The 13,539-nt window shown below is 39.8% G+C and overlaps 1 protein-coding gene across 1 annotated transcript in view; it reads right to left on the bottom strand.

Moving 5' to 3' along the window:
- Nucleotides 1-4,958: 4,958 nt before the first annotated feature.
- rspo4 (R-spondin 4) overlaps nt 4,959-13,539 on the bottom strand; it is a 49,223-nt gene continuing 40,642 nt past the window's right edge. Inside the window, exon 5 of the mRNA XM_085776706.1 lies at nt 4,959-5,300. Within this exon, the coding sequence (XP_085632832.1) occupies nt 5,167-5,300 (134 nt within the window). The 3' untranslated portion in view covers nt 4,959-5,166. The remainder of the gene's footprint in view (nt 5,301-13,539) is intronic.

The raw sequence follows: 13,539 nt of genomic DNA, 5'->3' as shown, positions 1-13,539 counted from the left end.
GCATCGATGTCTCATGACTGATTAACGGCTGGTTTTGTTGCTCTTGAACGTCTCCTGAAAGACTAAAAGTGTTTTGGTTCACATGGAAGTTTGACTGTTGGCTTATTCCCTGCAGACCGTGTCACCTGCTCATCTGCTTCTCTAGTTTTAGTTTTTAGTTTTTAGTTTTTTTGTTTTTGTTTTTTTTACACATAATAACACAGTAAAGTGTCCGTGAACACCTCGTCTGTATTTCTTCAACATGTGCCATACAGTAATAATCTCATCTGAGGGCACTCTGTGGGATTATTGTGCTGGAACTATTTGCAGTTTCCTTTCTCATGACTCAGGCTGCAGCAGACATACAGGTGCCCCAGATAAGACAAATAATATGTTCATGTATTTTGCTTTTTATCGGATCTTAGGAGAAAATGACTGAACAGTCTGGAGCAAAGAGAACAAGCAGCAGAGAGTTACACACTCACAGCCTCACTTTCCTCCTTTAGTTTCCTTGTTTTGTGCTTTTTTTGTTGTTGATTTTTTAATCGGGGTTGAAATATTTACTAAATCCAGAGAAGCCATTCGACACATGTTTTATGTTGAATTCAAAGGATCCCTTCACCTCTGACCTCCCCGTAGGAGGAGGCCAGTCCAGGTTTATGTGGCCAGGTCTCGGACGCCTCCTCACGTGCACAGAGCAGACTGAGCGATGCATCTTTAAAATCAGATTTTATTTTAACAAAAATATCAGCAGAATAGAAAATCCTATAAAAATACAGGCTGGTTTCACAGACACTGAAATATTGTCTTGGCATAATAATAAGTGTTCATAATCTGATATGAGGTTATTTTTATTCCCATTGACAGCTCAGAAAACATTTCTGCAAAAGGAGAAAAAGTTCAAACTTAACTCTTCAGCATTAAATCAACTAATCACACTTTTCTTTTGTTTTGAGTTTACTTTTATTTGTCTAAGAGACTGAAGACGAACTAACATTTAAATCAAACTCCAGACTCGAGAAAAATCAGCAGAGCAGTGACTTCAATCAAAACTAATTACACTGAATTAGAAATATATTTATATAAGAATCAGAGACAATGAAGACGAGCTGGTTTGGGCAAGAGCAGGTTTGAACAACTGATCACTGAGGATAAATAAATAAAATCAGTCCATGTCTGTGAAACCATCCTTTAATCTAACAAACTGCAACGGGGCAGAGCCGAGTAACACGTGACTGTTCAGTGTAACGTGATTCACCAAGACGTTTATCATCTCCATCAGTGAAGACGAGACAGTCAGAGGACTGATCTGAGGTCAGAAACCTGGTCATTTCTGAGTGAGTCATGTGGTGGGGTTTTTATCCTCCTCCTTTCTTTCTTGCTGTCTTTCTTTCTTTCTGTTTTCCGATTTGTAACTATAGCTCTGTGTTCCCATGTGGACCAATCTCATGAGTCAAAACATGGTATGTGTGATCTTTTATTGTGCAATAAAAGATGACTTTCAACTTTCCCTCGTCCCTGCTGACTATTCATCAACATCAGAGACTCGTCACTGAATATTAATCAAATGTCAATTTATTGAGACAAATTTCTCTACAGTGCATGCTGGGAAAATCAGCTTCACTGAGAAGGAGAAAACACAGTTTGAAGCAGCTTCATGACTTCATGGTGATAGTTTGTAGCTGTGGTGGAAGGAGGTCTCTTTTCTTTTTTTACTAAAGCTGAAGCATCAACACCACCGTGTGCTGTTAAATGTTGGATATAAAATGTTTACTTCAGTGGGAGTTTGTCACATAAAAGTTGAAGTAGTAATGGTGATTTTGCACAATAAATAATTTCAGGATAATACATATATACATATATACATGGATTGATGAAGATTTGATTTGATTTGATAGGGACAGACAGGAAGTGCTGACTTTACATCAGATCGACCAGGTTGGTGATTTTCATCAACCTTAGCGTTTAGAGTTAAACATTTGTTTATTATATTTACTTTGGATTGTGAGAGAAAAACTTTTCAATGAGTTAAAACAATATTTCTCTCTGAAAAATAAAGCACAGATACCTCAACATTGTACTCACTGTACGTGAAGTACTGAGTACATTATATAATTTTACTGAATGTTAGTTATTATCTTATAAAACAGTCAGTGACGCCTAAACCTTTATTTTCTACTTTCTGAAAAGTGAAAACAAACTTGACTGAATCTGTTCATTCATTGAAATACAGGGTGAATCAGGTGTCACATGCAAATGCAAATGTGTTTAACACTGTTTCTTTAATTTACTTGGTCTGGCTTACACTGAAATAAGGTTATTCAGCTCAACATAAAACACCCTGCTTAGACCTTGGTATCATTATATTTGAAAGAAGAAAAGAACATTTAGAGCAGGAAGCGCTTCTTTTACTGTTTTCCAAACAGTTTTTACAGTAATTCAGGATCTTATTGTTGAATTACAGCCATCTAAATGATCTAACAACTACAGTTACTGATGTGAAATGGTCATAAATCTGAACTGACTGATGACAAGAGTAAAAACGCAGCAGAGACGGACACAGAGGAAACATTTTACTATTGTGCTGTCAGGACGTCACATACAATATATGCAAAGTTATTCTGCATCAATATATACATTTACCGAAACATACATTCATGCTGTGGAATAAAATCCCATTTCGTCACAGAATTAGAGTTAAATATTTGACCATATATGTTTGACAGAAGTAGATTCTCCTCATCATCAGTCACACGCTGCAGCGGCGCTCTGAGCAGGTGCAGTGACAAAGTAACGAGTAACAAAGCTGGAGTAACAAATATGCAAATATTCCAGTCACACGTTCATTTGCCTCAGCCTCCAGTTAATACACAGAGCCTTTATTCTGAAAAGCTCTTACAGTATTATCTAAGGGCAAAGTGTGAATTTAAACTCTTTTAAACTCTATTTTTTTTCTAACAAATACAATATAATAGGAAACATACAACATCTGTATAAACAGCTATCTTGAACAAGTGGCACCTTCTTTAATGAGATGATTCAGACGCTGTCATTGAAAAAACAAACAAACCAACTTAACATGGGGCGAAATCAGTCATAAAGTCAATTCACTGAGCATCGTCTCTAGATTTTAGAGAATCAGATCAAGTAACTTCGGAGAACAAAAAAACAAAACAAAACAAAAAACAGTTGTAGCCAATTTTTTTTGTCAATGCAGTAATTCTACTTTTATCTTTTCTGACATACGGTATGCACATTATAGGTCCAGTTTTTTAAATCTATTTTATAAAGCAGCTGCAGGGTATAGACTGTAAAAAACCATGGACATTGACTCTGTGACTTTCTTCCAGCTAATCCAAAAATGGACAAAGAGGTGGAGCCTGTGTGGAGTTGGTGGCACACATGTGCCTGTGTCAGTCACAGAGGTCAGGCCCTCAGTCCGCCATAGATCTAGTGGTTAATAAAGTTTAAACAGGTGAATTCTAAAAACATTATCGTCCTGAAGGAAGAAATGAACTGTTGTGACCAAAACCTTTTCTGTTAACAGGCTGTAAACATGTTGGTTTCTGCTGTAAAGTTGAACATTTTAACATAGAAGTCTTTGGGACCGACTCACTGTTGGAGACACACTCTAGTGGTCGGTAAAGGAACTGCAGCCATTGAAGCTTCAAGTTTCAGACTTAAAGGACAATTCCAGGTGAATTCAACTCAGGGGTGTATGTTCCTATCATTTTAGGTCTAAAAGAAGGAATCTGAAGATTTTCAGTTTAATGTCTCCTGTTTTGCGGTAGTTGTGTCTGTCCCCGCATCGCCACGGCAGCAATGAATGGGAGTGGATGTAAGTTCCGCTGTTTAGGCTGTTTCCAGCCCTCAAAGCCGCAATTTTTTTCCACAGACAGCGTCAGATGGAGACTCAAACATGCAGCCAGAAGTTTATTTACTTCAAGCAAGCCGACATGTTTGTAAAACTAGATCTAATTCAAAGTCTCCCAGAGTCTCGCGCGAGCCCGAAGTTGCAGTGCTGGTGTGTTCAGGTGCAGTAGGAGCTACCGCTTGTGTCATAAACACAGGAATATCAACTCTTTACTTGCTTCAAGTGTACATTTTTTTCCACAGACAGCGTCAGGTGGCTACTCAAACATGCGCCGAGAAGTTTTTTTTACTTGAAGCAAGTAAAGAGTTGATATTCCTGTGTTTATGACACAAACGGGAGCTTTCCCACTGCACCTGAACACACCGAGCACGGCAAGTGGGTCTCGCGCGAGACTCCGGGAGACTTTGAATTAGATCTAGTTTTACAAACATGTCGGCTTGTTGAAGTAAATTAACTTCTGGCTGCATGTTTGAGTCTCCATCTGACGCTGTCTGTGGCTTTGAGGGCTGGAAACAGCCTAAACAGCAGAACTTACATCCACTCCCATTCATTGCTGCCGTGGCGATGCGGGGACAGACACAACTACCGCACAACAGGAGACATTAAACTGGAAACCTTCAGATTCCTTCTTTTAGACCTAAAATGATAGGAACATACACCCCCGAGTTGAATTCGCCTGGAATTGTCCTTTAATTGGAACTTCTTTAAAACCAGCTGTCAGGATTTATATAATTTTGTGATCAGGTCAACAAAACAGGCATCGAGCCTGTCCAACTGGTCCCACCATTCAACACTTGGAGGATTTGGTTTCTCTTTGTGTTTTAACTGAAGTCTTTGACATTTCTATTGGATCACTCAGAAAACAGTCAGCCAACCCAAAGAGAGGCTCAGAGCCTCCTGTCTTCTGATTGGCTCACACTGACCTGTTGCTGCTAGAGCTCCAGAGAGAAGCTGAGAGAGGGATGTGAAACTACCCTGATATATAAATATAAATTTGCAACGTCTCGTCCCTGTCGAGTCAAGATTGTTGTTGGATTGCGGACAAAAGCTTGATGCTGTTTATGTGCTCCCACCGCGACATGTCAGATCAGTGGAAAGGCATTAGGTCACAGTCGTTACAATGTCAGAACTTCTTAGTCATAATATGGACTTTTCATTTGTTGATGGTGAGTTTCCAGTAAACATGGATGTGGTTGCGTAACTCAGTCTGTGCTGATTGGAAACATTAAGAAACAGCTGGTCTGGTGTCAGATCAGCTGACTGATGCTTCCACACGTCTCAGGTGTCCCGGTCAGCTCTGGTCTGTCTCCTCCTCAGGCCTCTCCCAGCTCCATGCTGATGTCGGCGGTGCCGTTCGTCGAGTTGCCAACATGGCCGCCGACGAGCAGCCGTAGACGTTCTCTTTCTCTTTTCCTCCCATTGCCTCCTTTTCTACTCTGTTTTCTTTCTGACAAATTACAAGATGAGAAGAAGAGAAGAAAACATTAAACACAACTAATATTTGGGTTGGTTGCTCTCTCCAGGTTATTCTCTGATTCTGTTATTTTCTGTGTCTCGTTACAGTTAAATGACTTCAAACTTTACTTTATGGTGTAAAAACAACCTCAGCACATCAGTAGATTGTCTTGTCGCCTGTGGAACAGTGGAAACTCAGTAGCGGTGAACAGTTCATCTGCAGATCAGTACCAATACCAAAGTCAAATCTTTAACATGTCTCATTACACCATTGTTTCTACATTTCTATGATGAATTAATGTTATTGAAAAACTGTTGGAAAAAAATCATAAAAATGACAAACAAGTTTAGTTTGAACCTCTAACTCACTCAGTTTCTTCACTGACTTGAATTTTGAGGATAATGATGATGGATAGTGATAATAATAAGGATAGTGATGGGGCATCTCCAGGTTGTGGACCTATAGTTTATAATAGCCAATACAGTCACATCGACATCAGCTCACGATACGTTAATAGACAGGCGTGATATGGGACAGGCTCAACAAGTCAGCTCAGCAAAGATGGGAAATAATAAAGTCATAAATATAATTCTCAACAGGCCGAACAACTCGACCGGACGCACCGGGTCCAGAAAACATTTAATGACTCGGGTTGGGTCTTTTCTTTCTCTCTTTTTTTTTTTTGCCATGGTGTGGACGAGAATGAATGCTTCTACGTATGTATTATCATTTTTTAATTTAGCCTACTTTGTTTTGATGCTAATGCAGCATTACTATATGTATTATTATAGAATTATAGAATAATTCAGTCATACAAAGATGAGACTACTGGGGTTTTTTGTGGGCCCTACTGGGCGCTGGGCCCCTATCACCTTTCTCCCCTATGCAACGGCCCTGATTAATGCACGTGAGTCTGGCGGATCGGACCAGGTCGGGTCTTTGAGAACTGTAGCAGGAATTAAGCACTTTGAGAGGTTTTGTTTATTCACAAGAACTTGTAGAAAATAGAAACAGACCCGACTCCTAATTGAGACCGGCTTTTATTTGCTCAAATCTGGAGACAGACCTGCCCCAGTGCAACCGGCGTCTAGTTGAGACCTGCCTTTTTGTTTTGTTGAGAATTTAGTAGGCTACATCTGACGGTCTGGGAGACGCTGTAGAGGGGATGAGAAGGCTCGCGGTTCAAATGCTGTAGACTTGATCTAAAGTTATTTATTTAATTAGTTAATTAGCCTACTCTGTCTGACCAGAGGGGGGGACAACGTGTACCCCCCCTGGGGATAATAATGAATGACCAGAGGGGGGTAAATCCCCACCATCCCCCCGGCAAATCGCACCCTGAAGAAACATGGATGCATCATTACAGCCTGTAACGATGCTTCCATGTTTGTTTATTTTTCAGATACTTGTGTCAAAGTTGAACAAATGTGAGTTTCATGTCCGAGTTGGAAACTTTAGTCTGAGTGGACGTTTCCAACGACAACATGAGTTGGCACTAATGCTGGCAAGCCAAGCTACAGTAACTAGCATCTAAATGTTGGTAAAAATAAACATGACTTTTTAAGGTAATTACAATTTTGAAAGCAGAATTGAATGTCTGTGAGTTTGTCTGTTTCGAAGACAGAAAAAGGTCTTACTATCCTTTGAGATTAGAGGGTTAATCTGGATCTTTTTCCATTTTGGAGGCAGAAGAAGCGTTTCTGTTGTAATAATCCTTAAAAGAAGAATGACGAGGCCTCCATTCAGTGTGTATCTCACACTGAGCTCGATCAGAACACAGGTCAACCTCGCGCCGTAAAATCTCATAAAACTGTCTCAAGCTGGTTGAAAACACACGAACGTTCGTGCTTCATGGACGCAGCTTTACAGACTTCCACTGTGCAACGGCAGGTTGGAGTAACATTCACACAGCTGGTCTGCACCTTCCTGCTCACATCACAACATTAACCTGTTCAACTACACTGCACATTTAGGAAAAAAAAAGAGAAAACTGGCAAAGCGAGTTCACATTTGATCAAAAGATTGTGAAAAATGTGCAACACTAGAGAGAAGTTAACGGTGGCTGAGCTCTTTTCCACGCTCTTTAAATGTCGCTCAGGTGTTTGAGAGCCTCAGGTTTTGACCTTGGATAATTACTGTGAAGCATTATGTGAGATTCTGCTGCTTTATGGTCTGCACAGAGTCCAGATCTCACAAGTGTCAGTGAAATATTCTCACTGATGTATTGCTGCTTTGAGACGAGGGAATTTTGGCCACAAACATCCAGAGACATGAAAAGCTTCACCGATCCGATGTGATGGGATGGATCTGACACACAGATACATCTGAGTTTATGTCCATTTAAAAGACTGAGGACGTCAGATCCAAACTTTACTGGGTCTCAGCTGGCTGAACAAATGTTTTGATATTTCACAATACGTCGTGACATATCAAGTTAGAACTTATCCATATATCTCGTATAACTGTCTCTCGCTATTAAAATAGGTTTCAGCCTCGGTGGAAAATGTGGTTTTGATGTTCGTCGATGGAGAAGAAGGCTTCAGTGTTTTTGGCTCCAAGTCGGAAAAGTGGAATCGTTTTGTGTAAAAGCAGCACTGAGGCTGATTTAAAGGTTGGTTGGACATCAGAGAATCAAAAAAGCAAATGCAAGCAGAAAGAAAGAAGAAAAGAAGCAAACGAATTAACTTCTAATTACAATCCAGGACTGATCTAGTTGCTTCACCTGCCAACGACAACCACAGATACAGACAGGGCACAACAACAACAACAACAACAACAACAACAACAGCAGCAGCAGCAGCAGCAGCACCGACCTACAGCAGTGTCACAGAGAGGGGGAGTAATTACACATACTGTCCCTTTAATACTATCTCATTTGTTTCTGCTAAATCCAAAGAAGAAGAGTTGAACCATGAGGGAGCGTTTTCACGTTCTGATTTCTTCATTATCGATTTCCATCAAACAGCACAGAGCTCACAGGCATCAGCTCAGCTTCCTGATACACAGTCCTGCAGAGTAAACAACTAAATCTGCCAGGACTTCCTTCCAGATGTTTTGTCATCTCGGTGCAGGCAGAACAACACAGTTCATCACAGTTCATCACTGATCTCTGATCTGCCACTACAGAGGACAAAGTTATTAAAGGTCCGCACTGAAAAAGACCGAAGCAGGTAAAAGATTCCAGTTCAGGATGTTTTGTTAAGATGATTCAGCTGTTTGCTCAGTGTGAAGATCATTTCTCTGACTCTCTGACTTCTGTTGCAACATACAACAGAGAATGAAAAAGAAGAAAAAGCTGGGGGTGAGAGGGGGTAAACTTACATTTTCAAGTTTTACAAGTCACAAATTAATTGAATTCACATCATAATAGATTAACGAGAACAAAACATCTATAAATGTTGCAAGGAATGGACAAACACGCCTTGTCATTCTGCCTTCAGTGGAGGATCTTATGAAACTTTTCAGTTGGGTTTAGAAATAAGGAAATTCTTGTTATTTTGTCCCAGAACCACTTGATCACCAGATTGCTAGTTCTTTCTCAAAAATGTGTTACTTTTAACATGAAAATGAATCTCTTTTTTTCCGTCCAAATAGGACAATGGTCCTAATACACCACTGTAGCAAAGTCATACACCTGCAATCAGAATTATAACCCTAATGCACATGTTAAATTGGCTACCCACCCCTCAATTTATCAGAACTCATTGTTTCATTGATTTCACAACTTCCCAAGAAGCCAAATCAGACTACACAACAGTTTGTTTTTCTCTCATTGAATAATGTTATAACAGACTTTAAAAAAAAAGGACTTAGTGGAACAAAAAGTGGATGAGCGAAAAGATAAATAATAGATTGAAACCATCTCCAGTCTCCTCAGCAATAACAATAAATCATATTCTCATAAAGAAATAGAAAAATAATAAGCTTATTTGTGAAATTATTCAGTTCAAATTAATATTGAGAAAAATCTTATATGTCATATTAGATCATCATTAATCTGAGATGGGTGATTAGCAGACAGATTTGATGTGTTTAATGTGTAGAAGTTCAGTTGCTCTGTTACAACTGTCCTGGATCAGGGCTCAGTGTAAGATGGCTGTCGTGGATAAAAGTCGTTGACTGCTATAGAGAAGACAGGGAACTGATCATAAGAAACAAATACTCAACCATCAACCCGATACTTCCCGAAATGTACTTCTGTTTCCGCTAAGAGACGGTATGTCCGTGTCCTGGTCTCAGCGTGTAGAGCACAGTGTCCTGGGCGAAATGATTAAAGTTTGAATGTGGCAAAAGATCAGGAATCTGAAGTAACTGCCAACGTGGCCTTTTGCTTTTTCTGTTTTTTTATTCGACAACTTCTCTTCTTGTGACTTCACTCTCTCCATTTTCCTACACTTACTCCATCATGAGAAATTCCCCGCTAGGCTGAAAAAAAGAAACTCCAAAGTTAAAAAAAAAAAAACACAAATGATTTTGAAAGAATTATGGTTTCTTTCCCTCTTTGGCTTTCAGTACATTTCGCTCCATTCGAAACACGTGGACAGAAGCCGTGCGCACATTATTACGCACATACAGAAAATACAGATGGTGCATTTATTATTATGTCATGCACATTAGCCATTATCCATTATCCATCAACTACTGTTAGAGCCTGGGCAGCGCTGCGGTCTGTCGGTCTTGGTTGGTGGTGGTGCTGCCCTGGCGCTCCTACTCTCAGGCTGCAGATCACACGTTGCTTTGGTTGATATGATGTTGTTTATCTGTTGTGTCAGGGTCCACAGTGATGAGGAGGAGGCTCAGTTCTGTGTTTACATCAGACCCACTCTTCCCCTCAGTACCACCCCATAATGCCCCCTCTGTCATCTGCCCTTCATTAGTAATAAGAGTCTGTGTTCAGAAATTGGGTATTTAAATCCCCTCTTGTCTCCTCTCATCCTCTTTCTTAAATCAATCTGTTCTTCCTCTCCTCCTCCGTCTCTTCTCCTCTCCCCTGCCATCTCTTCATCACTGTGATCTGTCCTTCATTAGTAATGCTGTCACTATGACTTTCATTCTGGATGCTGCACTGCTGATGATTGGGGATTAAGACAGGCTGTCCTGAGATGCCTCTGCACATCCTCTGTTTGTGTACACCGGTAGTTGCATTAACATGTAAGGGGTTAACAAACACGTTATCATGAGCATATGCTGCGCGTATGTTCCTCCAGAGATACACGGCACTGAGGCAGTCCAGCTGCACCACAATGTGTATGCACGGTCATACTTACACTAATGCTGTGGCGAAGCTGCATGCTAATGAGGAAGCTGCATGCTAAATGTACAAACACTAACAACCACAGAGAGAGGTGGATAACTTTCTAACTGTGACACCGCCTTGTTTTTAACTGACAGCCAATCAGAACAGAGGAGGCTCTGAGCCTCTCTTCAGGCTGATCTGCATAAAAATAGACAGGGCCGTTGTCTAGGGGAGAAAGGTGATGATAACTCTAGGGGCCCAGCGCCCAGTGGGGCCCATAAAAAACCCCAGTAGTCTAATCTTTGTATGACTGATTTATTCTGTGTAAGACCCTGACTAATACTCATAGTACACTGTAAAAACTCTACATCTTTCCAAGAATATTTGTCTTATTTCTTGTCCAAATGTCTCATTTCTAGTCAAAACTAATCTCTTTCCACTTAAAATAAGACTCATCACCTAAAAACGAACTTGTTTTTACATCATTTTCATTTGTTTCAAACAAATTTTCACTTGAAATAAGTAGAAAAATCTGCCAGTGAAAGTAAGTTTTTTGTGCTTGTAATAAGAAAGAAAAACTTGTTCCACTATCAGATTTTTTCTACTTATTTCAAGTGAAAATCTGCTTGAAAGAAGTAAAAAGTGTCTAAAAACAAGCTGCTTTTAATATGATGTGTCTTATTTTAAGAAGAATGAGATTTGTTTTAACTAGAAATAAGACAAATATTCTTGGTAAGATACTTGAGTTTTTGCAGTGTAATGCTGCATTAGCATCAAAACAAAGAAGGCTAAATAAAAAATGATAATACATATGTAGTCTAAGAAAAAAAAAGGAAAAGTTAGGGGGAGGGGCCCACTTTAGTATTCTTTAAGGGGGCCCAGAATTCCTAGCAACGGCCCTGAAAATAGAGCAGATTTCAGGTAAAACAAAATCAAATTGTGTAAATGTTGCAGTTTTTAAGGCTCAGTTTCTGCATTTCTCTGTAACTGAAGTCCACTCTGACACTCCACTGTTTTTTATTTTTCATTTTCTGGAAACTGTTTAAACTTGTTTAAAGATTTTAACTATTAAAACAAAGGGCAAAGTTGCTCTTGAATTAGAAGGAATATTAAAAATGATCTTTATAACATGTTACAATTGTGAAAACAATTTTAGTAAAGTGGTGTTTCATAAAAATATTTACATGTACTGTAGCTTGAATTGGTTTAAGACACAACAGCAACAGAGTTGAAATGATGAATGAGTGAGTTCAGTAATTTGTTTGATTCGGTTTCATACAGAATTATCTGATGGGGTGACTGTGGTGTGTTCTAGTGATGTTCGATACCACAAATTTCCTTTCCGATCCGATACTGAGTAAAATTCAGGCTGGTATCGGCGATACCGATCCGATACCGATACTTTATGCAAATGCACCTGCTGTAATGTGCCTGGTAAATCTAATAAAATAAAAAAAAGTACTGTAATTTTAAGTCATAGCCTCCTAAGGATGCAAGACTTCAGAGTAACGTATTTATTTTAAACTCTGAACTATATTGAGGTAGTGGCCTCGTTTAGAATATAGCCGAAAATAGTGTTTAAAACACAAAAAAAAAACATAAGTAAAATAATAAAACCATGAATTAAATAAGAAAATGATAAACAAACATTTTTTTTTTTAAATTCATGCATTTATAATATTATTCATAATTTCCCCACAGATATTCCAGACTTCATCTTCACTGTTTGTGGCGCTGAAATAGCTCCACACCTGACTCCTTTCCGCTCCGCCATTGACTCTACACAGACTGACTTTGTGAGCAGGCGGAAGAAAAAGTAGTTCCTACCAACCACGTGTCATTTAGACAAGATCTGAATAGTTTAGTTACTTTCCACTGTGTTTCACTGTGATAGGCATAACCACAAATGACTGAAGTATCAAAAGTATCGATATTTTCATTTGAGTATCGATTCTAGAGCAGACAGACCTGGTATCGGAAGTATCGATATTTCAGTATCGATCTGCACATCACTAGTGTGTTCACAGCCCTGTCTCCGTCTCTGTGTGTCTGCCATTCAGGGTGCACACTGTGGTTGTGCTGCCCTCGCTGACAAACGTTTTGACCAGACGACCCCCCGCTCCAGATAATTTCAGGTTTTTATATATTTTTTCCAAATACACCCCTGAGTCACTCATTAATCCCCCTGATCTTAGACCCTCCTGTTTAACCCACTATAGTGTTCATCACGGATGACACTAACAACACAAGTTCAAGCCAGTCTGCTGCTGGCCACAGGTATGCTCACAGAAACAAGAGATTGGCATGAAGCACTGATCACAACTCCTGAAACACACACACACACACACACACACACACACACACACACACACACACACACACACACGCACACACACACACACGCACGCGCGCTGGGATGTCATGAGAGCGAACCATGCTTGAGCCATCTTAACTGAATCAAGCACTGTGCTGGAAAACTGCCCTGCTCATCACATAACGACCTAACCACAAGAAGACAACACACACACACACACACACACACACACACACACACACACACACACACACACACACACACACACACACACACAGACACACACAGTACAAATATTGTCGTTGTGGTTATTCTATTGAATTCCATTCATGTTCTGAGGCCACAACACTGAACCTACAACCACATCACACACTCTTAATGGATTCACTCGGTTTCTGAGAGTTTGTGTCGCGATGGTCAAACGTCTCTGTTCGACATTGGAAACAGACTCAACTCAACTCCCACATGTGCTGCAGCGTCACTGAAACAGGTCTGAGATCTGAGTACTGACCTAACATATCCGCTCCAAAAAAGACAAAACAAACAATTTTAGGCAAAATTAGGCAATTTCAAAGTGAAAGTTGCAAAGCCGTAGCACATATGGTTGATTTGTTTTGAATTTTCAAAGTTTTGAAATTTAGAGGCTTGCAGTGACACCACCTATTGTCTTGTGTTTCCAA

The sequence above is a fragment of the Trachurus japonicus genome, chromosome 5 (assembly GCF_045865225.1).
Source record: "Trachurus japonicus isolate A0001 chromosome 5, Traja_1.0".
Taxonomy (NCBI): Eukaryota; Metazoa; Chordata; class Actinopteri; order Carangiformes; family Carangidae; genus Trachurus; species Trachurus japonicus.
The sequence above is the reverse complement of the archived record's forward strand: the minus strand, read 5'-3'. Positions and strand labels throughout refer to the sequence as shown.